This window comes from Salvelinus namaycush, chromosome 21 (assembly GCF_016432855.1).
Source record: "Salvelinus namaycush isolate Seneca chromosome 21, SaNama_1.0, whole genome shotgun sequence".
In the NCBI taxonomy this organism is placed as follows: Eukaryota; Metazoa; Chordata; class Actinopteri; order Salmoniformes; family Salmonidae; genus Salvelinus; species Salvelinus namaycush.
The window spans coordinates 42668973-42694929 of NC_052327.1; the positions used below are offsets into that span (position 1 = coordinate 42668973).

Below are 25957 nucleotides of genomic sequence, written 5' to 3' on the forward strand. Positions count from 1 at the left end.
TCCTCCTCACAAGAAGGGAGAGCCTTTAAGGACACCAGGGCACTGAGTTTACTCTCCTCACGTCCATGTCCACCTTTATCTCTGTCTTTTTCTGTCTCTCTCTTTTACTCACTCCCTCCCTTTCTCTGGGAGACCAAACATCTTCTGATGTTTCCATTCACTTAGATACTGTAGACTGACCATTTATATTGAATGACTAAAATGTCAAATGCAATGGAATTGAAGGTAGAGAGCCCATAAGAGGGACCATAACTATTACATTATAGCAGAGAGAGAGAGAGTTAAAGAGACAGGGGAGGCAGAGAGAGTGGAAGGGAGGGAGGGAATTCTGATGGGCATTTTATCATGACAGGTCTGTGACACAACACAATTCAAACATTTGGTAGACTACAATGAAGAAACGTTAAACCATCTTCTGACTTCTCAAATCCTCACTCCCTCTCTGCCTCTCCACCATCTCATAATTTCCACCTCTGTTTCTCCCCTGCTGTTTTGTATTTCTGCATTTCCCCTCAGTGTCTCTGCTCTAACATAACAGCATTTAACTGTCAGAGAAGTTACAAATATGCACAATGAATTATAGAAACCACAGAAAAATACAACTGCAGAGAACACTGAGTTCCTACTTTATTTCATAATTTATCATCCTCCAAGACGGAGACAAAGCTGAATAACAGCTGACTTATTAAATTGACCGCCGCATCCTGGCTCCGACCAAATATTCCGAAATATTGTTCTGGATACTTCATCAGGGTTTTTCAGGGTTTGTCTGTAATATATCAAGGCACCCGCAAACGTGTGTGCACTCAGTCACACACATGCACACACGGACACATCATATGAGTCCATCTTCCGTCATTTCATTACTCATCAAATGACAACAAAAATATAACACGTTACACTAGCACCACCAAAAGGCCAAGTTGGCAAACAACACTAAACCACCCTCTCGTCCTCTCTCTCCCTTTCCCTTCATCCTAAGCTATTATTTTTTTCTATATTACTCTATTTCTCCTTTGTCCATCGCTCTTTCTCTCGCTCCATCAGACTCTGTCTCTCTCTTACCCTCGCTGTTTCTGTCTCTATCTCTCAGGTTGGGGTGAGAGAAAGGTGAAGTGGGTAGAGGAAGTAAGTAGTAGAGGGGTTAAGTGCTACTGTATACGGGTTATATAGAGGGGCAAAGTCACACGATAAAGGAGTCACACTCCCACTATAAAAGCTGCCATGTCTTTTTTTACAGTCAGGCCCAAGTCTTAATGCTATGTAGGTATGTGTTAGTGTTTTTATGCAATACTAACAAGTAATTGTTCAAATATATCTTATTTAGCAAAAAATCTCAAACTAGTGCTTGGTAATTGAGTCACAGCCAGTTAACATCTTTTTTTTTTCACACCTACATAACGTTCTGTTTTTTGTGATAATCCATTAATGTAACATATCATCTAATTAAATAGCATATTGCAATACAATTATCTGTGGATATGTATTTTTAGGACAATTTCCTGATGCAAAATGTTATATCTATCATGGAGCCATATGGGAGTCATAAAATGCATACAAATGATTTAAAGTAAGATGCTTTGTTTTGTTTCTGGGCAGCTGTGACTATCATCCACCACTAATAGTTTTTTTGCATGACAGATACAGTATATTTGAACAATTACTTGTTAGTATTGCATTAAAGGACTAACAAATACCTTCAAATACATATATAGCATTAAGATTTGGCCTTGATTATAAAAAAACATCTGCATATTTCTATAGTGGGAGTGTCACTCCGTTACCACATGCCTTGCCCAAAGGTCTCAAAGGGCCAGGCAGAGAGCCTCAGCTGTGGCTGATCAAATCAAATTAAATCATATTAGTCACGTGCGCCGAATACAACAGGTGTAGACCTTACAGTGAAATGCTTACTTACGAGCCCCTAACCAACAATGCAGTTAAAAAAAATATGGATAAGAATAAGAAATAAAAGTAACAAGTAATTAAAGAGCAGCAGTAAAATAACAATAGCAAGACTATATACAGGGGGGTACCGGTAGAGTCAATGTGCGGGGGCACCAGTTAGTTGAGGTAATATGTACATGTAGGTAGAGTTAGAGTTATGAAGGGCCCTGTTCTACTTAAATGAAGAGGCCAGGGAAGGGTCACATCTCCATGTACAGTGGGGCAAAAAAGTATTTAGTCAGCCACCAATTGTGCAAGTTATCCCACTTAAAAAGATGAGAGAGGCCTGTAATTTTCATCATAGGTACACTTCAACTATGACAGACAAAAAAAGAAAAAAAAATCCAGAAAATCACATTGTAGGATTTTTAATGAATTTATTTGCAAATTATGGTGGAAAATAAGTATTTGGTCACCTACAAACAAGCAAGATTTCTGGCTCTCACAGACCTGTAACTTCTTCTTTAAGAGGCTCCTCTGTCCACTCGTTACCTGTATTAATGGCACCTGTTTGAACTTGTTATCAGTATAAAAGACACCTGTCCACAACCTCAAACAGTCACACTCCAAACTCCACTATGGCCAAGACCAAAGAGCTGTCAAAGGACACCAGAAACAAAATTGTAGACATGCACCAGGCTGGGAAGACTGAATCTGCAATAGGTAAGCAGCTTGGTTTGAAGAAATCAACTGTGGGAGCAATTATTAGAAATGGAAGACATACAAGACCACTGATAATCTCCCTCGATCTGGGGCTCCACGTGGGGTCAAGATCTCACCCCGTGGGGTCAAAATGATCACAAGAACGGTGAGCAAAAATCCCAGAACCACACGGGGGGACCTAGTGAATGACCTGCAGAGAGCTGGGACCAAAGTAACAAAGCCTACCATCAGTAACACACTACGCCGCCAGGGACTCATCCTGCAGTGCCAGACGTGTCCCTCTGCTTAACTTCTTATGGCTGCAGGGGCAGTATTGAGTAGCTTGGATGAAAGGTGCCCATTTCAAACGGCCTGCTCCTCAGTCATAGTTCCTAATATTTGCATATTATTATTAGTATTGGATAGAAAACACTCCAAAGTTTCTAAAACTGTTTGAATTATGTCTGTGAGATATTGGCAGGCAAAATCCTGAGTTGAAATCAAAACAGGAAGTCAGAAATCTGAGCTTGTCTGTATTCACCAGAGTCCCTTAAGAAATCCAATTGTGTTATGAATGATGTTGCACTGCCTAGGGGTTCCACTAGATGTCAGCAATCAATAGAAATTCCAATGAGACTTCTATGATGTTGTGGGAGAGAATGAGAGCAGAATCAGTCAGGTGTCCATCAAGCAGCCATGCCCTGCTCATGCCTTTTCTTCATGCACGACACTGACGTTCCATTGCTCACGCAGACAAGAAGGAATACTCCGGTTGGAACTTTATTGAAGCTATATGTTAAAAACATCCTAATGATTGATTCAGTACTTAGTTTGAAATGTTTCTTCGACCGGTAATATCACATTTTGAAGTTTTTGTCCGATATAACGCTGACCAGAATTAACGTTTGGATATGTAAACCAGACGCGCTAACAAAAGAAGGTATTTGGACATAAATAATGGATTTTTTCGAACAAAACAAACATTTATTGTGGACCTGGGATTCCTGGTGTGCTTTCTGATCCTAATCAACAAAGATAATGGAATATTTATCATGTATTTTATTGTTTATAGTGACGCTATCTTTGCAGCTGTGGTATGCTACTTTGAGCGCCGTCTCAGATTATAGCGTGCAATTATTTTTCCGTAAAGTTTTTTTGAAATCTGACATAGCGGTTGCATTAAGGAGAGGTATATCTATAATTCAATGTGTATAACTTGTATTATCATCTATATTTATGATGAGTATTCATGTTGAAATGATGGGCTATGCAAAGTCACTTGACGTTTTTGCATTTAGTGAATCTTGTAGCCTCAATGTAAACTCAGATTTTTTTATATAAATATGAATTGAATCAAACAAAAAACGCATGTATGGTGTAACATGAAGTCCTATGAGTGTCATCTGAAGAAAATAATCGAAGGTTAGTGATTCATTTTATCTCTATTCTGGTTTTTGTGAAGCTATATTTAGCTGGGAAAAATGGCTGTGATTATTTTTGGTTTTATGGTGACCTAACATAATCGTTTGTAGTGCTTTCGCTGAAAAGCCTATTTGAAATCGGACACTTTGGTGGGATTAACAACAAGATTACCTTTAAAATGATATAAGACACATGTATGTTTGAGGAATTTTAATTATGAGATTTCTGGTTTTTGAATTTGGCGCCCTGCACTTGGACTGGCTGTTGTCATATTGGTCCCGATATCGGGACTGCAGCCATAAGAAGTTTTTAAGCCAGTACATGTCCAGGCCCGTCTGAAGTTTGCTAGAGAGCATTTGGATGATCCAGAAGAAGATTGGGAGAATGTCATATGGTCAGATGAAACCAAAATAGAACTTTTTGGTAAAAACTCAACTCGTCGTGTTTGGAGGACAAAGAATGCTGAGTTGCATCCAAAGAACACCATACCTACTGTGAAGCATGGGGGTGGAAACATCATGCTTTGGGGCTGTTTTTCTGCAAAGGGACCATGACGACTGATCCGTGTAAAGGAAAGAATGAATGGGGCCATGTATCGTGAGATTTTGAGTGAAAACCTCCTTCCTCCATCAACCTCCATCAGCAAGGGCATTGGAGATGAAACGTGGCTGGGTCTTTCAGCATGACAATGATCCCAAACACACCGCCCGGGCAACGAAGGAGTGGCTTCGTAAGAAGCATTTCAAGGTCCTGGAGTGGCCTAGCCAGTCTCCAGATCTCAACCCCATAGAAAATCTTTGGAGGGAGTTGAAAGTCCGTGTTGCCCAGCAACAGCCCCACTTTTTTGCCCCACTGTATACATAATGTCAAAAAGTGGAAACCCGATCTCTTGAAGAGCAATACAGCACAAGGGAGGTATTCACATCATCAATATCCTAACATTCAGTACAGCTGGGTGCACTACACACACAACACTACACAAGACCCAACAATACACAACACACACAAACCGACACTACACACGCCACAACACAACACAGCACCACAAAATCACAAGACAAAATACGCCACAACACAAGACAACACAGCACCACGCTGCATGTTTGTTGTCTATGTCGAGAGAAAGAGAGCACTTGATCTTATGCATGGATCACACTCTCTAGCAAGACAACCTTCAATGACATTCCACTCTCATTCCAACACAAATTAATCTCTACCCTGTTGATAAATTGAAAAAGAGACTCAAATCCTTGGTGGATTTAATAACACACTCATTAGCAGGCACCAACAGGGCGGAACTGCCTTTTAATTAGAGCAACACCTGATTAGCGGCCAATTAACAAAGCCAGAGCCTGTTAATTCTCCCCTACTTTAACAAGGATCAGGACGTAAACATGGGGCATGATGGCAGGCAGGCAGCCCACTCTCTCCTCTCCTGTTGGGGAAGTAAGAGAAGAGAGAAGACTGAGAGAACTAAAGAAGGGCTGTGAGAGAGACTGGTAGACAGTAGCTGTCACGACTTCTACCGAAGTCGAAGCCTCTCCTTGTTCGGGCGGTTCTCGGTGGTCGACGTCACCGGTCTTCTAGCCATCATTGATCCATTTTTCATTTTCCATTGGTTTTGTCTTGTCTTCCTACACACCTGGTTTCAATCCCACTCATTACCTGTTGTGTATTTAACCCTCTGTTTCCCCTCATGTCTTTGTCAGAGATTGTTTGATGTTCAGTTTTGTGTTGTTTGTATTGGTGCGGGACGGGTCCTCGTACCCACTTTGTTTTATTGTTATTATAGTTTTGGAGTTATGTTTTATTTATTGTTATAAAACAACTCCATTACCTTAAGTTTGATTCTCCTGCGCCTGACTTCCCTGCCACCTATACACACGACTCTGACAGTAGCTTGGCAGTGCTGAGTAGATGGCTGGCATGAGTCAACTGTACTGCTGTATGTGATGGTTCTACTGCTCATAGGGGAAGGGGCGTAATAATAAGGCTTTCTGTGGGAGTGGAGTGTGCTATCCAGTGGCTTGGCACTGGCAGGGGACTGTTCTCTGGTGATGCCAGGAAGACGTCTGGAGCCTGGTAGAGATACTGGTAAACAGGGTTGAGTAAATAAAAGCAGCAGTTTATTCATCTGTTTTTTAAAGGTACAATATCAATAATATCACAGTCCCACTGCAAAAACTTTGATATCAGTTACTTTATAGTGGTGATGAGTATCAAGCTTACTGAGAAAATGCACATTCACATAGGACTGTCTTAGAAGTATTAGTTAAACTGTTAAACTGTAAATGTATGTATCACTTTCATCTAAATTCAACAAGTAGTGATCCCACTTTGTACACAAACAACCAAAATGTGTGACTTTCCACTTATTAATGTTGAATACTTGCGAACAGAACACTGCTGCCAAGCTGTATCAAAAATAGCTTTTTCAACATCAAACCTTGGTCATACTCACCACATGAGGCTGCTATTGTAGAATAAATATTTCCTTTACTACACAGAATCTTACTGAAAGTGTGCTTGGCAACAAACAACTACAAATAATGAATTGTTCTTTGCTTGACAAGAACCCTTTATCTCAGCATTGACACTTTTTGTCACATTAATAATGTTTACATACTGTTTTACCCACTTTATATGTATATACTGTATTCTATTCAAGGCTTATCCTATATATCTACTGCTGTACCCAACTTTTCTATTCATATACTGTCTATACACATACCATTATATATGTGTATGTATATATACACTACCGTTCAAAAGTTTGGGGTCACTTAGAAATGTCCTTGTTTTTGAAAGAAAAGCACATTTTTGTCCATTAAAATAACATCAAATTGATCAGAAATACAGTGTAGATATTGTTAATGTTGTAAATGGCAATTTTAGCTGGAAGCGGCTGATTTTTTATGGAATATCTACATAGGCGTACAGTGGCCCATTATCAGCAACCATCACTCCTGTGTTCCAATGGCACGTTGTGTTAGCTAATCCAAATTTATCATTTTATTGTACTTGTCCTCTTGCTCAGTTGTGCACCGCGGCCTCCCACTCCTCTTTCTATTCTGGTTATAGCCAGTTTGCGCTGTGAAGGGAGTAGCACACAGCGTTGTACGAGATCTTCAGTTTCTTGACAATTTCTCGCATGGAATAGCCTTCATTTCTCAGAACAAGAATAGACTGACGAGTTTCAGAAGAAAGTTATTTGTTTCTGGTCATTTTGAGCCTGTAATCAATACCACAAATGTATACCATATATATATATATATTCCGGACTCTGACATTGCTCGTTCTGCTATTTCTTAATTTCGTTATTTTTTGGATTTGTGTGTTTTGTTTTGTTAGGTATTACTGCACTGTTTGAGCTAGAAACATAAGCATTTCGCTGCACCTGCGATAACATCTGCAAAATATGTGTGTGCAACCAATGAAATTTGATTTGATTAGTCTAATATTACATATTCTCAGAGTGCGTCTGTAAACATTCTCCTACAGTGGAGAAATCTCTGATACAGACACAGACTAGAAGCTCCGCTCCCTGGTGAACTGCTAGTGTGAACATGGACCCCTATCAGCTGTGTGCCCAGTCCAGTCCAGTTCTGCAGTCAGCTCAGTCTCTGAGCCTGAAGAAGGTTACACTAATACTCCATCACTGTCCTGTGTCCTCTCTATTCCTCCTCTCAGGGTACAGACATGTACCTCCTCAGCCCTCTCGCAATGTCTTCATCACTCTGGTCTTCATGACAACGCTGGTGACTCACGATGAACGAGCACTGGGCGTACGGTACCTGGGAGGCGCCCCGCCACCCATCGGCAGCCTTCATGAGATCTGGCAGGATGTCCGGGACCACACACTGCTCCACCAGGAAGACCACAGGCAGAGCAACCAATAGCAGGGCCCAGCCCAGGGCACCCAGCCAAAAGGAGGAGCCCAGGCATGTGAAGTCATCGCTGATCTCCACCCAGTGCTGGTAGGTGAAGAGGGACCAGCTGAGGAGGAAGAAGAATCCTAGAGAGAGACAGAGAGGGAGGAGAAGAGAAGAGCGGAGTCAGTCAAGTCATCATCAGTAGATAGAAGGAGTCTAAGGAGTCTAGACAGAGGAATCTGAGTGTTTACTGAAGGCAATACACAGGCAATCCATCTTCACTCATATACCTGTGTGAAAACACTCGACAAAAGCTCCTCCAACATAAAATAGGAGTGAGCAGAAGAGAAACTAGATTAACATAAGCTGTGACAGGAAGGGGAAATCTTCTCTGAAAACATGGTTTGTATTGTATGAAGCAACATAGACAGATGCTTGCAGGATGTCAAATCAATGCGCCGAATACAACAGGTGTTGTGAACTGCTTACTTACAAGCCCTAACCAACAATGCAGTTAAAATATATATATATATATGAAAAATAAAAAATAAGAATAAGAAATAAAAGTAACAATTAAAGAGCAGCAGGAAAATAACAATAGCGAGGCTATATACAGGGGGCACCTGTACAGAGTCAAGGGGAGTACAGAGTACAGGGGGCACCGGTTAGTCGAGGAAATTGAGGTTTGGGGATAGAAGCTGTTTAGAAGCCTCCTTGAACCTAGACTTGGCACTCCGGTACTGCTTGCCATTCGGAAGCAGAGAGAACAGTCTATGACTAGGGTGCCTGGAGTCGTTGACAATTTTTAGGGCCGTCCTCTGACACCGCCTGGTATAGAGGTCCTGGATGGCTGGAAGCTTGGCCCCAGTGATGTACTGGGCCGTACGCTCTACCCTCTGTACTGCCTTGCGGTCGGAGGCTGAGCAGTTGCCATACCAGGCAGTGATGCAACCAGTCAGGATGCTCTCGATGATGCAGCTGTAGAACCTTTTGAGGATCTGAGGACCCATGCCAAATCTTTTCAGTCTCCTGAGGGGGAATAGGTTTTGTCGTGCCCTCTTCACGACTGTCTTGGTGTGCTTGGACCATGTTAGTTTGTTGGTGATGTGGACATCAAGGAACTTGAAGCTCTCAAACTGCTTCACTACAGCCCGGTCGATGAGAATTGAGGGAGAGGTTGTTGTCCTAGCACCACACGACCAGGTCTCTGACCTCCTCCCTATAGGCTGTCTCATCATTGTCTGTGATCAGGCCAACCACTATTGTGTCATCGGCAAACTTAATGATGGTGTTGGAGTCGTGCCTGGCCGTGCAGTCATGAGTGAACAGAGAGTACAGGAGGGGACTAAGCACGCACCCCTGAGGGGCCTCCGTGTTGAGGATCAGCGTAGCGGATGTGTTGTTACCTACCCTTACCACCTGGGAGCGGCCCATGAAGAAGTCCAGGATCCAGTTGCAGAGGGAGGGGTTTTGTCCCAGTGTCCTTAGCTTACTGATGAACTTTGAGGGCAATATGGTGTTGAACGCTGAGCTGTAGTCAATGAATAGCATTCTCATATAGATGTTCCTTTTGTCCAGGTGGGAAAGGGAAGTGTGGAGTGCAATAGAGATTGCATCATCTGTGGATCTGTTTGGGCGGTATGCAAATTGGAGTGGGTCTAAGGTTTCTGGTAAAATGGTGTTGATGTGAGCCATGACCAACCTTTCAAAGCACTTCATGGCTACAGATGTGAGTGCTACGGGTCGTTAGTCATTTAGGCAAGTTACCTTAGTGTTCTTGGGCACAGGGACTATGGTGGTCCGCTTGAAACATGTTGGTATTACAGACTCAGACAGGGAAAGGTTGAAAATGTCAGTGAAGACACTTGCCAGTTGGTCAGTGCATGCTCGGAGTACATGTCCTGGTAATCCGTCTGGCTCTGCGGCCTTGTGAATGTTGACCTGTTTAAAGGTCTTACTCACATCGGCTGCGGAGAACGTGATCACTCAGACATCCGGAACAGCTGATGCTCTCATGCATGTTTCAGTGCTACTTGCCTCGAAGCGAGCATAGAAGTAATTTAGCTCATCTGCTAGGCTCGTGTCACTGGGCAGCTCTTGGCTATGCTTCCTTTTTTAGTCTGTCATAGTTTGCAAGCCCTGCCACATCCGACGAGCGTCAGTGCCGGTGTAGTACGATTCGATCTTATTCCTGTATTGACGCATTGCCTGTTTGATGGTTCGTTGAAGTGCATAGCAGGATTTCTTCTAAGCTTCCGGGTTAGAGTCCAACTCCTGGTAAGCGGCAGCTCTACTCTTTACCTTAGTGTGGATGTTGCCTGTAATCCATGGCTTTTGGTTGGGGTATGTACGTACAGTCACTGTGGGGACGATGTCATCGATGCACTTATTGATGAAGCCAGTGACTGATGTGGTGTACTCCTCAGTGCCATCGGAAGAATCCCGGAACATATTCCAGTCTGTGCTAGCAAAACAGTCCTGTAGCTTAGCATCTGCTTCATCTGACCACTTTTTTATAGACCGAGTCACTGGTGCTTCCTGCTTTAATTTTTTTTTTGCTTGTAAGCAGGAATCAGGAGGATAGAATTATGGTCAGATTTGCAAATGGAGGGCGAGGGAAAGCATTTTACGCGTCTCTGTGCGTTGAGTAAAGGTGGTCTAGAGTTTTTTTCTCTATGGTTGCACATTTAACATGCTGGTTGAAATTTGGTAAAACGGATTTAAAAGCCCCTGTTCCAATACTTTACACATGCACCCTTTCTTCCTTTCAGGCCTGCGCCCTGGACCCATACTGACCTGTGGGTCCCAGAGTGAGGAGCAGCAAGACGGTGGGGTAGAGGGCCTGCCCTGCCATGAGGAGGGAGCGGGTGTTGGAGTAAGAGCGCACTGTCTGGGATGTCCAGCAGAGGGCGAACACGAGGCACAGAGCCCCCGAATTCACAGCCATGAGGAATGACAGCACCCCAAATACTTGCTCTGCCTCCAGGGCTGAAGACACACACACACACAGTGGTTATAATATGAAAAAAATGTGACACATGATTTTACAGTGACTTGTAATAATTTCTACCTCGGACAGTGTTTCTCAGTTATGTGTATGTTGAACTCTTCTTCCTCTCAGCAGTGAACTAGAGTTCATGTCGAAACCTGTCTACATCTGCAGGCTATATTCAAGTCCAACATAGAATAGAGAGCAATAACAACCGGCTATGTCACTTCTGAAAAACTCTTCAAGATCCCAATAATGATTCTGAACAGAGACGAATACAAGGGCCATTGTCAACGTCAATACAATGACAATACACAATGGCATGTATTGTCAAATTAACTGCTGATCTTTAATTCTAACATTGTCCATCTTTGATGTCATACTAAACAGAGAACAACAGTGAGAGGTCATTGATTTAATCAGATACCCTTACTGCCTCAAAACCACACTAAACAGCTAACCTAACAAACCTGTCAGGCCCTAAAAGTTGATCAATAGAAGAAAAGCCTCCACACAGCATACGTCGCTGCCGTTAATATACATTAAATGGGTGCAGGAATATAGCAGGGGAGCAGCATGTACTGTATGCAAGCTTTTCTATCTTTAACATCAGCTTTTTCTTTGCCCCAGCACTGGTGGAGGAATTTGGGATGTGTATATTACCTGTTGTACACCCTCTTCAGCCCTAAAAGTTTAACGTGACCCTCCCATCTCCCTCTCCTCCTGTTCTCTGAGAATGTGGATGATTGCTTCAGGAGCAAGTTCACACCTGTTCACATTACTGGGATTCTGAGGGAAAACTCCACAGTGCCAACCTTAAGTGTAACTAAAATGTTCAACAACACTCAGTTAAGCCACTCCTTGTACATCTGCTACCTTTAGCATTCCATTAGGTGCAACCACACACTTTGAATTAGCAACCAGGTCTCTGATTTTTATCTCAATAAGAATAACCAGGTAAAATAAAGGTAAAATAAATTTTTCTAAACAGATGGTATTACCGTGATTAATTTAAAACATTATAAATGATATTGTATAAACATGTCACTGACGTTAATACACCCTGCTTACACAGGGGTAATAAACATTTCTCATTCTGAGTCAAACAGAGCCAAAGTTGATGCTGATGGTCAATGTAGCTTCTTGACTCACCGTTAAAGATGATGCCCCCAGTCTGGTCACCATCACTGTCTGTGTTGGTGCTGTTGTTGCCTATAGACCACAGTCCCTGGTCATTGAGCCAGCGAGGGGTCCAAACAGAGTAGGTCACGCACAGACACCCTGCCAGCCCCACACATGACTCAGCCAACCTGAACTGACTCACTGAGTCTCCCACCTCTAACACCTTCATACTGACAGACTGAGAGGGCTGAGAGAAAAGAGAATGAGACAGTAGGAGAGCAGGGAGAGGGGGAGAGAAGGGGTGATGTGGCGAGACAGAGGGTGGAGCATTCACAGGTAAATCTACTACAGTATCAATCTGTTTAAAAATGTTCATCCTTATCAGTAACAGTTCAAAGTTTAAAAGGTATATAAAAGAGAAATTCAATTGGCGCCATAAATCAACAGAGCAATGTAGAGTGAATCAGCTACACGACATTAGCAACAGACAGATTGTATAGGACATTTTCATCTTACCTTTAATTTTGTTTTGTTGATACAGAGGATCAGACAATCTTGTTATGTTGAACTCTTTCTGAACTGTGGACTCCTGAATGCTGGATTAGAGTGTGCGATGAAGCTTTGTATAAATCTCCCCAGCATGAGGAGAGCAGGAGCAGGTCAGATGCGTGATGGACTACTGTACAATGAGTTCATTGCTATCAAACACTCAGATACAGTGACTCACACTACCAGTGTACCACAGTCAGGAACACACACATAGTGGTGGAATATGACACTAAATATTTTCCTCTGTGTTGCTCTCCGCCTCCCCACTACAGTGGAAACCCCCCACTCAGTGTTTGAGTTCCCCCAGCATCTCTTGGCTGTGACACAAAGGCTCATGCCATTAGGAAAGTGAAAACAGTTCTCTCTCCCTTTACCATATCCACCGTGGTAGTGAAAGGACAATAGTCAAACAACTTCTTTCTTTTTTTTTACTGTATTTATATCTGTTTTGAAGGGTGAGGACACTTTTAAAGCTTGGTCCCTGTCCCCTCACTCTGCAGGGGTGTACAAAGGACAGGTTATCATCATGGGGGGAAAAATAGCCCCCACCACACACACACAGTAACACACACAAACACTTCGTGTTTCACACCTCGCCCACAAGAGTAAGTAACATGATGCTTTCACCAGATCACAATCAACCACATGCTCACACTCAGCCATGACATTATAGCTGCCATGTGTTGGTGAACAGGGGGTCGTATGTGTGTGTGTGTGTGTGTGTGCGTGTGCGTGCGTGAACTCAGGAAAGGAAACTCCACTCTCTCACACACACTGGGTACCCCCACACAAATGAAGACCTCCAGCTTCCTTTTCTAGTCCCCAGCCAGAGCAGGGTCATCTTGGAAAAACCCCACCAACCCAGAGCCAAACTGTCAACAACAGCCTATGCAACTTTTACTGGTCAATTACTATGTATCAAAAGGCAGGCAAAACAGATTATGTTGTGGTGTCCTTGGAATATCTACAGTAACAAAAACAGGCAACATTATACTTCATTCATTTGGGTTTCAAAACTATTTAATGTGAGTTTCACTTCCTTGATTTACCAACTAAAAAATGTAGTCTACAGTATTTAGGCTTTCACTAGAATTGATTGGAAAACCACATACGGTACTTCTCCACAAGTGGTAAAAATAAGGCTTTTATTGAACGTTGACCAATTTATCAACATTAAGACTTGGTGAAATATTCAAAACCATTTACTGTACATATGTATACAGTATTAACAACAACTCTCTCTTAAAAGCTCAGGAATGGTACTATAGATGACCACGTCATAAACATATAACCATATTCAAGGTTAATCATTAAAGTGGATTACAGAACAAAAGTACAACCAGAAAATGAGTTATAATTAAAGTATAAAATGTATTTGACAGAGACTTAAACTTAACTCTGTATATTCGTTTGAGTCAACATTGGCATTCAATGAACAGAACTGCAGAGATTACAGCACAGCCTGATACACTGACTTCTGGCTGAAATAAAGACATTCTGATGTGGACAAACTGGGGAACCTATCCTGACTGATGTCCTTTCTTGCCTCCTGTCCTTTCCTTCCGCCTCCCCTCTCCCCCCTCCTCTAACCATCCTCTCCATCCCCTCCTTTCCTCTCCATCCCCTCCTCTCCTCTCCATCCCCTCCTCTCCTCTCCATCCCCTCCTCTCCTCTACTTTCTGGCTCTGTCCAGCAGGTCTTTGAACACATCCAGAAGCTCTGGGTCCTCCCCAGCAGACAGTTCCGGAGTGTTCTTCTCCAGCCAATCAGAGGTGTGGATCTGTTGCCTCAGAGCACCAATCAGGGAGTCCAGACTTTCTGTGGGGTGGGACGTCTGGCAGTTAAGCAAGACAAAGTCTTCACTGACCAATGGGATGGCATCAGGGACGTTATTATCCTTCTCCTCTGGCTCTTCTGATGATCTGTTCTTGGACAAGGATGTTGACTTAACAGCAAGAGGTTTGTGTGCGTCTGTTGTGTCCCCCTGTGTTGTCTTCGCTGTCCCTTTCTCCTCTGTGGCCTCGTTGGTTGTGCCCGTGTCAAGGGTGGATGTGGCCCCATCTATCTCCTCCAAGGCCCTCCTGATCCTCTGCATGCCTACAACAACCACATATAACACCATCCCTTTGATTTAGTTTTCATGTCATTGTATGACTTCACAGACTGAGATGAAGAGATGGGAATTAGAGGAAAACAGGACAGAAGAGAGAAGAGGGCGAAAAGGGAGGAGGAAAAAATATCAACAACTCCCTATATCTGTTTTCCTCCCCCGCTATCATGAGAAGAGAAGCATCTGAATGTACCGAGCGTAAGGTGTTGCTGTCGGTCGGTGAAGACAATGCGGAACCAGCCGGGAGTGGAGCAGTGGAAGGCTTGGCCACAGCTCAGCACCACCTTGTGTCTGAGGAAACACCTCCACAGGGACAGTTCCTCCACAAACGACGGCTCATACAGGTACTGACCAAGAGAGAGAGAGAAAGAAAAATAAAGAGAGAGAGGAGGCACCATGTCAGGAAGAACCAAAACAGCAGCTCCACACCATGCAGTAAACCCCAACCTGTTTCAGTATTCTTACCTTCCTGAGGTCAGCCCAGATGTAGAAGCCAGCAGGCCGGTGGAGGTAGGGGACTCCCAGGCTCTGTAGCTCCCCTGTCATGTACCTGTGAGCTGCCTGCATTCTCAGCCTGTTCTCTGGAAGAAACTTCCCATTGATCCAATCTACAGAGTAGAACACAGGTAGATTGAACTCCCTACTTGGATGGTATGTCCTCTCATCTAGTGTGTACCTTTGTCCTGGAGCAGGATTGCCATCTGGTGCTGTATGGGACCAGGGACACCATGGAACATCCCCAGTTTATCCAGAGCTTCCACCAAGTCCCTGTTATCAGAGTACACAGTGCCCACACGCACTCCTGCCATCGCAAAGTCCTACACAGGGACAACACACAGGAGACAATCTAACAGGATGGCCACATAACCCCCAGATAGTCCCCACAACAACATGTACGTACAAACACATTCAGACACATGCATATGCACACACACACACCCTCACTTTAAACTCTTACCTTGCTCATCCCCCACATCACATGTGTTCTCTGGGGGTCCGGCAGGCTGTAAGCACACCATTGTTAATGTACACTACCGTTCAAAAGTTTGGGGTCACATAGAAATGTCCTTGTTTTTAAAAGAAAAGCACTGTTTTTGTCCATTAAAATAACATCAAATTGATCAGAAATAGAGTGTAGATATTGTTCATGTTGTAAATGACTATTGTAGCTGGAAACAGCTGATTTTTAATGGAATATCTACATAGGCGTACAGAGGCTCATTGTCAGCAACCATCACTCATGTGTTCCAATGGCACGTTGTGCTAGCTAATCCAAGTTTATCATTTTAAAAGGCTAATTGATCATTAGAAAACCCTTTTGCAATTATTCTAGCACAGCTGAAAACTATTGTTCTGATTAAAGAAGCAATAAAACTGCCCTTCTTTAGACTAATTGAGTATCTGGAGCATCAGCATTTGTGGGATCGATTACAGGCTCAAAATGGCCAGAAACAAAGAACTTTCTTCTGAAACTCGTCAGTCTATTCTTGTTCTGAAAAATGAAGGCTATTTCATGCTAGAAATTGCCAAGAAACTGAAGATCTCGTACAACACTGTGTACTACTCCCTTCACAGAACAGCGCAAACTGTCTCTAACCAGAATAGAAAGAGGAGTGGGAGGCCCCGGTGCACAACTGAGCAAGAGGACAAGTACATTAGAGTGTCTAGTTTGAAAAACAGACGCCTTACAAGTCCTCAACTGGCAGCTTCATTAAATAGAGTTCAGAGTTCCAAAGAAAAAGCCATATCTCAGACTGGCCAATAAAAAGAAAAGATTAAGATGGGCAAAAGAACATAGACACTGGACAGAGGAACTCTGCCTAGAAGGCCAGCATCCCTGAGTCGCCTCTTCACTGTTGACGTTGAGATTGGTGTTTTGCGGGTACTATTTAATGAAGCTGCCGGATTGTACGAGATCTTCAGTTTCTTGGCAATTTCTCGCATGGAATAGCCTTCATTTCTCAGAATAGCCTTCATCTGCCGTTTCCAGCTAAAATAGTCATTTACAACCTTACCAATGACTACACTGTATTTCTGATCAATTTGATGTTATTTTAATGGACAAAAACAGTGATTTTCTTTCAATAACAAGGACATTTGTAAGTTACCCCAAACTTTTGAACGGTAGTGTACATTTAATAGGCAGAGTTTGTGTGCGTGTGTGCATCATACCTGTCCATGCTGAGGACGCTGTGGAAGGTTACTGTGTCTTCAAACACTGTCAGCATGTACACCTCATCTACAATGGCGTGCAACTTATGCCTTAGGCAGGGGGGAAGGAATGGAGAGAACAGAGAGGAAAAGATAAATCATTTATCATGAATTTCTATTGCACCGTTTTATGATGTATACTGTTCTTTATTATACAGGCAATACAAGCAGGCAGTAAAAGGCCTCTATCAGTAGGCAGCCGGAGGGAGCAGCGCATTGTACAAACGGGCTGGTTTATGGTTACTACAGCTCAGTGCAGCTCAGTGCATAGGGAGGTCTGTAGAGGGTGCTAATGCTGAGTGAACAGACTACAACAAATGGTTCTGGGAGAATCCTCAGCCCTTAACTGCACTTTAAAATACAACTACAGTCATAATACTCAGCGTTATATGCGCAAGAGGGGGAAAAATATTGTACAATATGGAAATATGATATGAGGACAAAACTCACCTCTTGGCAAACTCCAGAAAGCCAGTCATCTCCTGAGGGGAGTAGACATCAGCCAGGGGGTTATGGGGGTTCACCAGGACCACGGCCCGCACATTCAACCCCTGACAGACAGGGCCACACCAAGGGTCAGTTACACCAATGAAACATTCTAGTACCTGTATCTTCGTTTTATCAATGGATAACTATTCTGTTTTTTGGGGGGGGGTCTACCTCGCTAATCGCCTTCCTCATAGCTTCCTCCAGTTTGTCCACAGTGAGGTGGAAAGGCCGACTGCCACTGCCACTAGGCTAAAAGCACACACAAAAAGCACACAAGAAAATATATTGGCCAGAAAATGGAGCCATCAAATAACATACAGTATACAACAATACAACACAGGGTGATATTATGGTATAGGGTGTATTACGTTAAGAAAGGAGACCTACCTCACAGTCGAGATGAACATGGAAGAGCCGAACACCGCTGTACAGATGCACATCCTCAGTGATCACTCCATAGAATGGAGTTGGAATGAGGATTGCATCTAACACACACACAGACACATTGTCAGGATAAACCTCACAATATTCAATTAAATTCAACCACTGAAATCCATGAATTAAACACCATCTCTTACACAGTTTGACAAGGCATGTATGATATTTAAAACTATAATATGTGAGACATAGGTGAAACAACTGGACATACTTCTTGAGTCTACTGAGTTGAACTAACCTTCCGGGTCACAAAGCACTGCGGCTATGGATGAGAAGAGGGAGCCACAGCCATTCATCACCACAACCTGAACACACACACACAAATAAAACACTAGCTTTATGAGTGAAAACATTCTTAATAATTGAACTATTCACACCCATAGATGAATCCAGCAATCACAGCCTTATTCCCTATTGGCCAGGATAATACACTAGACTAGAGCCATTATACAGTACTACTAAGGGCTGAGGCGAGCTCAGTTCACTCACATTGTCTGCTCTCAGTGGCCTGGGCGAACCACAGTAGTGGGACAGGAACCTGGACACCTCTTCTCTCAGACTAAAGAGGGGATATCATCACCATCATCATTAACATCCTCATCATCCTTATCTTTATCGCTGCTGTAATCAACATCTTTCTTAAATGTAATAAACATGTTATTGAACTGAACTTCAATTATCTCTAATGAATACATGTACCATAACCATCCTTTTCCACATGACATATGAAGTCCTCATACAAGGTAATTGCTTACAAGCGGTGGCCTTTCCAGTCAGGATACTGCAGCAAGGCTGGGTCGATATGAAGCATGTCAGGCTGGGTCATCTGTGGCAGGGAGGCAGGGGCACAAAAAGGGTTTTGGTTTATGGACGGAGAGAGAATGGTTACAATCCATTAGAGTGTAATGCAATATAGTTACAGTAAGTACGGAACCACATCTCCAACAGACACATCACTAGCTATAAATAATGTATCATTCTGATTGACAAAGTCAGTGATTAGCAATGTGGAGCAACCACATGAACCGCTCTCCCTCCCCTATTTTCTCCTTTTTCTTCCCCCTCTCTCACCCGTTTGTGCAGCAGATCATAGCACAGCTTGTTCTCACTGGTGCCCATGTTGATGATGCCCTGGAGATGAGAGACATCAAAATCTATCAATCTATCTTTCAGTCAATCTATCAATTGTTATTTGTCTAGCACTTTTTACAGAAACATTTGCCACAGAGTGACATGACAAGTGGTATGACACCACACACAGGTCTGGAACGACTGTTCTCAACATGCGGAGCAGCAGCAGTGTTGTAGACTCACATTGGGGTTGTCAGTGTGCTGGTATTTGTCAGCGTGGTACTGGGTGTAGCCCTCCTGTAGAATGCCCTGGTGCTGTCTAATGGAGTTGCCACGGCGAGACAGGTACACACTGTGGCCAGGGGTCTCTGCACCACTTAGTGTGGCCAGTATGCTCTCAGGTTTAGTGGGGCAACGGGCTGGGATGGATGGTGGTGGTTCTGTAGTTGGGGCAGGACAGCCAAATGGGACAGACGAAGTAGCTGGGGCAGATAGGGCGTTAAGTATAGCGGTGTGTCCAGAAGTGGCAGAAGGTACAGTTGAGTCAGTAGAGAAAGTAGGAGCAAACGGTGGAGCAGTAGGGGAAGTCTGTCTGACAGCGGCCAGGGCCCCAGCGAACATGCTGAACAGACGGAGCTCATGCTGTCTCTCCTGCTCCGCCCTCCTCTCCTCCTGCTGCTCTCGCCTCTCCTCCGCCTGCGCCTCCCTCTCCAGCCGTGCCTCCTCCAGGGAGATGAGCCGCTCCTCGGCAGACCGCTGCCAGCTTAGGAAGCTGACCAGGGCCTCATCCAGGGGCCCCCGGCCCCCACATCCACCCCCTCCTCCCCCACCAGCCCCTCTACCTGCACGTCGACGCTTCCTCTGCCTCACAGGGGCTGCAGGTCGGGAACACTCTGGGTCACGCTGGTTCCCTGTGTCCCGGCCATCAGGACCAGCAATGGAGGCCCCTGTGCCTGAGGACCCAGCCTGGTTCTGATCACTGAAACCTGAAGATGGAAAGAGAGAGAGGAGAGAAGAGAGAAGAAAGGATAATAGATCAAACACTTATTTTGCTTATTAAATCCATACTTACACGTACACTCCCCTACGTATTTATTTAGACAGTGAAGCTAAAACTTTAATTTGTCTCTGAACTACAATATTTGGGATTTGGGATCAAATGTCTCATATGAGTCGACAGTACAGAATGTCACCTTTTATTTGAGGGTATTTTCATACATATCTATTTCACAGTTTAGAAATTTGAAGGTGTCATAAGTATCTAGACAAATTCAGTTATATGTGTATTAAAGTAGTCCAAAGTTTAGTATGTGGTCCCATATTCCTAGCACGCAATGACTACATCAAGCTTGGGACTCTTTTGTCATTTTGGAGTCACTTTTATTTATATTGGATAATCATGAATGAATCCTGAATAATGATGAGTGAGAAAGGTACAGAGGAACAAAGATCATAACTCCCAACAAATGCTAACCTCCCCTGTTATTGTAGCCTAATGGTGAGAGGTTAGCATGATCTTTGTGTCTCTAACTTTCTCACTCATCATTATTATTCACAATTCATTTACGATTATACATAATCATGGTAGCATCCACATTAATGTAGAAGTGTTCAGAGACATCTTCTATTCTTATTTACAATAAAATGAGTCCAAAATGACACAAATATATTATTCACCCATTCAGTTCCTATTGGGCAAAAGATAATCGGAAAAAAAATACAAAACTGCAAATGCAGTCACAAGCTTGATATAGTCATTGCGTGCTAAGAATATGGGACCAGATACTAAACTTTTGACAACCTTAAAACACTATAAGTGAATATGTCCGAATACTTATGAAAAAAAGAAAAATTATTCAAATGAGGGGACTAGATACATAAAGTGATTTTACTTCTAAACGATAAAACAGATACGTATGAAGCAGTGGCAGTCGGTGCCGTTTAAGGTGATGGAGGACGATAATTTTTTTCATGCGCATGGCCTTATTTCTATTATAGCATATTAGATGAGTTTCATTCATATTCTATTCACCCAGCTCAATGTAACATCGATAGGTTTAGGCTACTACATGATACTCAAATTTTCCCTATACCCATCATGAGGTTGCTACGACCTAGCCTATGAACGAAAGTTTACAACGTAGGTGCACAGGTCGAGAGAAAAATTTGAGTAATCAAGGTGACAATACCGCCTTCAACACTCTTGACTGCATCTAGCTGATCTAGGGTGTAATAATTTGTCCAACAGTTGCAAACTAGAGTTTCTATTGGACAAATTCAGTTATGTTTATCCCCGTTTCGTTCAAGAAACTTTATTCAACAGAATTGGCGGAATGAATAAACCCCTGATCACACGCAAAGAGTTCCCTTTCATAACAGCCACATACAAACAGCATGATCACTTGCTCGTTGTATAATTCCTTCTCGCATCGAAGGTGCTCTCCTCCTCTCACATTTTGCCTTCTCTTGTGGACTTCAGTGCACAACACATCAGCTATCTGTGACCAGGCGAAAAAAGCTTTCCAAGCCAAAACTTTATATCATAACTGCTAACATCTACACACAGCCTACATCGTTGTCACCATATTCGCTAACGTCATCGTCAACATAGCTACTAGAACTAACGTGTTAGTAAACCCGCTACAATAATACAGTACAGTGTACAGTCAGCAAGCAGTTTAGCAGTTACACTGGCAGGTACTGACGGCAATAAATGAAATAAATCAAAAGCTTACCTTGACTTGGAAGAGTTCCAGTGTTGGATAGCCATAACCAGCTAGCCAACATAGCATCCCTCTCTGTTTGAGCCAGGTGTTTGAGTAGGCTAAGCTAGCTAGCTGCATTCGCTATCTAAGTGGAAGTGAAAACAAAATACAACAAAATATAGCTCTCTCGCTTCTCCTTCATTTTTGTTCAAAACTGTTAAACTATTCTCTTTGTCAACTACTCACCACAGTTTATGCACTGCAGTGCTAGCTAGCTTATGCTTTCAGTACTAGATTAATTCTCTGATCATTTGATAGGGTGGACAACATGCCAGTTCATGCTGCAAGAGCTCTGACAGGTTGGAGGACATCCTCCGGAAGTTGTCATAATTCATGTGTAAGTCTATGGAAAGGGGTTAGAATCATAAGCCTCCTAGGTTTTATATTGAAGGCAATGTACCCAGAGGAGGATGGAAACTAGCTGTCCTCCGGCTACACCATGGTGCTACCCTACAGAGTGCTGTTGAGGTTACTGTAGACCTTCATCGCAAAACAGTGTGTTTTAATCAATTATTTGGGGATGTGAATATATTTAGTATTGGGAAAGGGGGATACCTAGTCAGTTGTCCAACTGAATGTACTCAACTGAACTGTGTCTTCCGCATTTAACCCAACCCCTCTGAATCAGAGAGGTGCGGGGGGCTGCCTTAATCGACATCCACGTCTTCGTCACCCGGGAAACAGTGGGTTAAATGCCTTGCTCAGGGGCAGAACAACAGATTATTACTGTGTCAGCTCGGGGATTCGATCCAGCAACCTTCCAGTTACTGGCCCAACACTCTAACCACTAGCCTACCTTTTGTTTTATCTAAAAAGGATAACATTTTTAATGTTGCACTTTTTCATTTTATTTTTTATTCACTGAGGTGGATGGTCCTCCCCTTCCTCCTCTGAAGAGCCTCCATTGGTATGAAAATACCCTCAAAACCCCCTACATTCTGTACTGTTGCCTCATAGAAAACATTTGATCTCAAATCCAAAATGCTGGAATATAGGGCCAAATGTACTCATCTTTACTGTACAAATAAATACATAGGCAGAGGAGTGTATGATTATCTGACCCTGCTGGTCATCTATGAACATTTGAACATCTTGGCCATGTTCTGTTATAATCTCCACCCGGCACAGCCAGAAGAGGACTGGCCACCCCTCAGAGCCTGGTTCCTCTCTAGGTTTCTTCCTAGGTTCCGGCCTTTCTAGGGAGTTTTTCCTAGCCACCATGCTTCTACACCTGCATTGCTTCCTGTTTGGGGTTTTAGATTGGGTTTCTGTACAGAAACTTTGTGACATCAGCTGATGTAAGAAGGGCTTTATAAATAAATTTGATTGATTGATTGATATGTGCACAAATCAAAGTGTAATCATGTAGTGTGTTTTTGCAAGGACAAAGTTCAATTCGAATTGCGCAATGATACAGTGTACCAAGTGTTGGGACTACAACATAATAGTTGTAACTCAAACCCTCACTTTTAATAAAAGTACCGAATGAATATCCATGCAAAATTATACAGGGCAATAGGCATTTTTAGCCAACCTGAAGGAGAGAATCGCGCGCTCGTCGTGCGCTCTCCTCGCGCCATCTCGACCGGATCCTCTTGATCCAGCCCGGCAGACTTCCCATCAGTGTCATGCTCATCTCCAGACCCGGTATGGTACAGTAGCTCTGGGGGCGCAGCATCGGAGTTCAGCAATCCGTCCTCGGACTCTGTATGCTCGCATTTGATCTCAAGCAGCTCCCCCAGCCTGGGCGGATGACCAAACAAGAACCCGCCCGAAGCAGTGGAACCAAAGGCACCACCTGGCAGACCATGGATGTATGCGTCTGCCCCACTAGGCGGGCTCTGGAGGACTTGGTGGGCTATAACGGCACCGCCCAATGAGGAGTAGGATATGGCCGGTCGATTCGTTAAGACCCGGTCCATAACATCATAAAACTTCCACGACCTCCCGCCGCGTATCATCCTGTGGTTGTCCTTGATGCGGCGGTACTCCAGCTTCATCTTTTTTATCTTCTCCCTGCACTGGTCGCCAGTGCGATAGATACCGTTCTCCCGCAGGACGTCCGCTATTCGGTTAAATACATGTTGATTCCGGAGGCAACTTTCCAGCTCGAGTTGGACCGACTCATCTGACCACAGCTGGAGGAGTTCGGCCACCTCTGGATCGGACCAGTTGCTGCCCCGCTCATACTTTCTACCGCGGAAGTCCATTCTAGACGCCACTTTGACAGATGACAGGTCTTGAGTTATATTTTCTATGGAAATAAAAACAAAACTCCGTTTTTTTTCTCCAATCAAATTAGTGATAGCCAAGCATTAGCCCGAGTTTGGCTGAAGGCTAATAAACCTGCTAGTACAGGTTATCCTATTCCCTATTATTTAGGCCTAACCTGAATTAGCTAATACATCATTTGTAGGCTAAAATGATTTAAATCGTATTATGAAGCATTCAACTAAAGTAATAACAAAATCGGAGCCTACAGCCTCAAAACCAAGGTTTGTTATGTTTACAGTACTGCCAAGCGTCAGTAGACCTACCACTGCTGTCAGCTGACAGTTCACGCGACACTTCTGTCTATCCCGGTCTAGACCGGTTCAAGCGTGCCATAAAAGGACTACGTGTTCTATTTTTGACACAGTTAGCAACAATGTCAAATAAAATAATCAAATGGGGGAAGCGAATCGTACAAATTCTACATCCGGGTTGACGGCACATGCGTGCTGTCCTTATTCCGGGATAATTTTGACCCGTGTTAACAGTTGAGCCACTAGGCTGGAAACGGGCTGGTTTATTTCTCTTGAACCCGGCTGCTTGTCATGGGGTTTGTGTACGAGCAAGCGTGTCAGAATAAAAAGGATGGCTCTTTTGCACCATCTAGTAGTCAAACGTACAACATTGAACGGAACCAATTGTTTATGCATGAACGTATGGTATAAATCCGGAAGATGGCGGTCATAGACAACAGTTTGTGGTTGCGCAAGGTGGCGGCGTTCCACTTATGATCGAACGGTGACGTAGTGCTGTAGCACAGATACAAGGTTGCCATGTTCGTAGTTTTCTAGTAAATTGGGATACTTTGAAAACGGTTTTTGAGCTATTTCTAATTTCACCGCGGCCGCCATGGCATTTCTCAAAAAATTCACTCGGAGGTGGTTAAATAAATTCGCACGGAGGTGGTTGACTTTGCTTAAAGAAAACGTTATCAAGCGAAGTGTTTTACGTATGCTCAGTTATTGTGTCTCGGGGGCTGCCCGAGTGGAAATTTGAAATAAAAGTTATAGAGCGTCCTCGCGTGGTTCTTTTATGAAGAAAAGTACTCCATGAAACGGACATTAATTGTGGAGAATGATACATTTGCCTCTGTTGGCCATCAAGTAGTCTATTAATTGATATGCCATTGTAGCCTACTTTAGGCTACCGTTTGATACAATAAATATTTTGAAATTATGATATCACTGGTCATAGGCGGGGTCTTGTTTGAGGACGCATAGCTCTCGACCTTCGCTTCTCCCGAGTCCGTACGCGAGTTGCAGCGATGGGATAAGACTCTAACTACCAAAAACATCACGAAATTGGAGAGAAAAAGTCCCCCCCCCCCCCCCCCCCCAAAAAAAAGGTCATTGCAAATCAATGTGACCTTGTGTAGCCTACCTGGAGCTGGCAAAGCAATTTAATAAACAGCCTATAACTTCAGTTTGTTGTTGTTGTAAACATGTGTTGTTATGCAATTATTAATGGACATGTTTAGTAAATTCAATTAGAAGTCATCAAAGCTCAAGCAAAATTGCCCATCAGTTGTTAGAATGCATTAGATTGATGGTAACAGTAGTAAGATTAGGCTAAAAAAATAAACATATTCAGTTCATATACAGTACCAATCAAAAGTTAGGACACACATACTCATTCAAGGGTTTTTCTTTATTTCTACTATTTTCTACATTGTAGAATAACAGTGAAGACATCAAATCTATGAAATAACACATATGGAATCATGTAGTAACTAAAAAAAGACATCGAAACTATGAAATAACACATATGGAATCATGTACATTTTAGATATAGAATGGAATCATAGATTTGGAATCATATAGATTTTAGAATCTTCAAAGTAGCCACCCTTTGCCTTGATGACAGCTTTTCACTCTCTTGGCATTCTCTCAACCAGCTTCATGAGTAAAGCTTTTTCCAACAGTCTTGAAGGAGTTCCCACATATGCTGAGCACTTGTTGGCTGCTTTTCCTTCACTCTGCGGTCCAACCAATAAAGAAAACCCCTGGAATGAGTAGGTGTGTCCAAACTTTTGACTGGTACTGTACATATTATTAATATT

The 25957-nt window shown here is 43.2% G+C and overlaps 1 protein-coding gene across 2 annotated transcripts; it reads right to left on the reverse strand.

Annotated features, from left to right (window-relative positions):
* Positions 1-13667: 13667 nt before the first annotated feature.
* LOC120066381 (1-aminocyclopropane-1-carboxylate synthase-like protein 1) lies at positions 13668-24326 on the reverse strand. 2 transcript variants are annotated; one of them, XM_039017711.1, is made up of 16 exons: positions 24165-24326; positions 23162-23881; positions 19106-19848; positions 18863-18922; positions 18547-18617; positions 18281-18350; positions 18030-18096; positions 17741-17838; positions 17525-17602; positions 17315-17415; positions 16826-16915; positions 15612-15657; positions 15330-15471; positions 15119-15261; positions 14847-15000; positions 13668-14640 (listed from the first exon to the last, which is right to left on the reverse strand). In XM_039017711.1, exons 2-16 carry the CDS (start codon positions 23835-23837, stop codon positions 14216-14218), a joined length of 2964 nt encoding a protein of 987 aa, XP_038873639.1. In that variant the 5' UTR covers positions 23838-23881; positions 24165-24326; the 3' UTR covers positions 13668-14215. The 2 variants fall into 2 exon arrangements, with proteins under 2 accessions (XP_038873639.1, XP_038873640.1); XM_039017712.1 differs by lacking the exon at positions 24165-24326 and having other exon boundaries at positions 23162-24155.
* Between the last annotated feature and the right edge of the window lie 1631 nt (positions 24327-25957).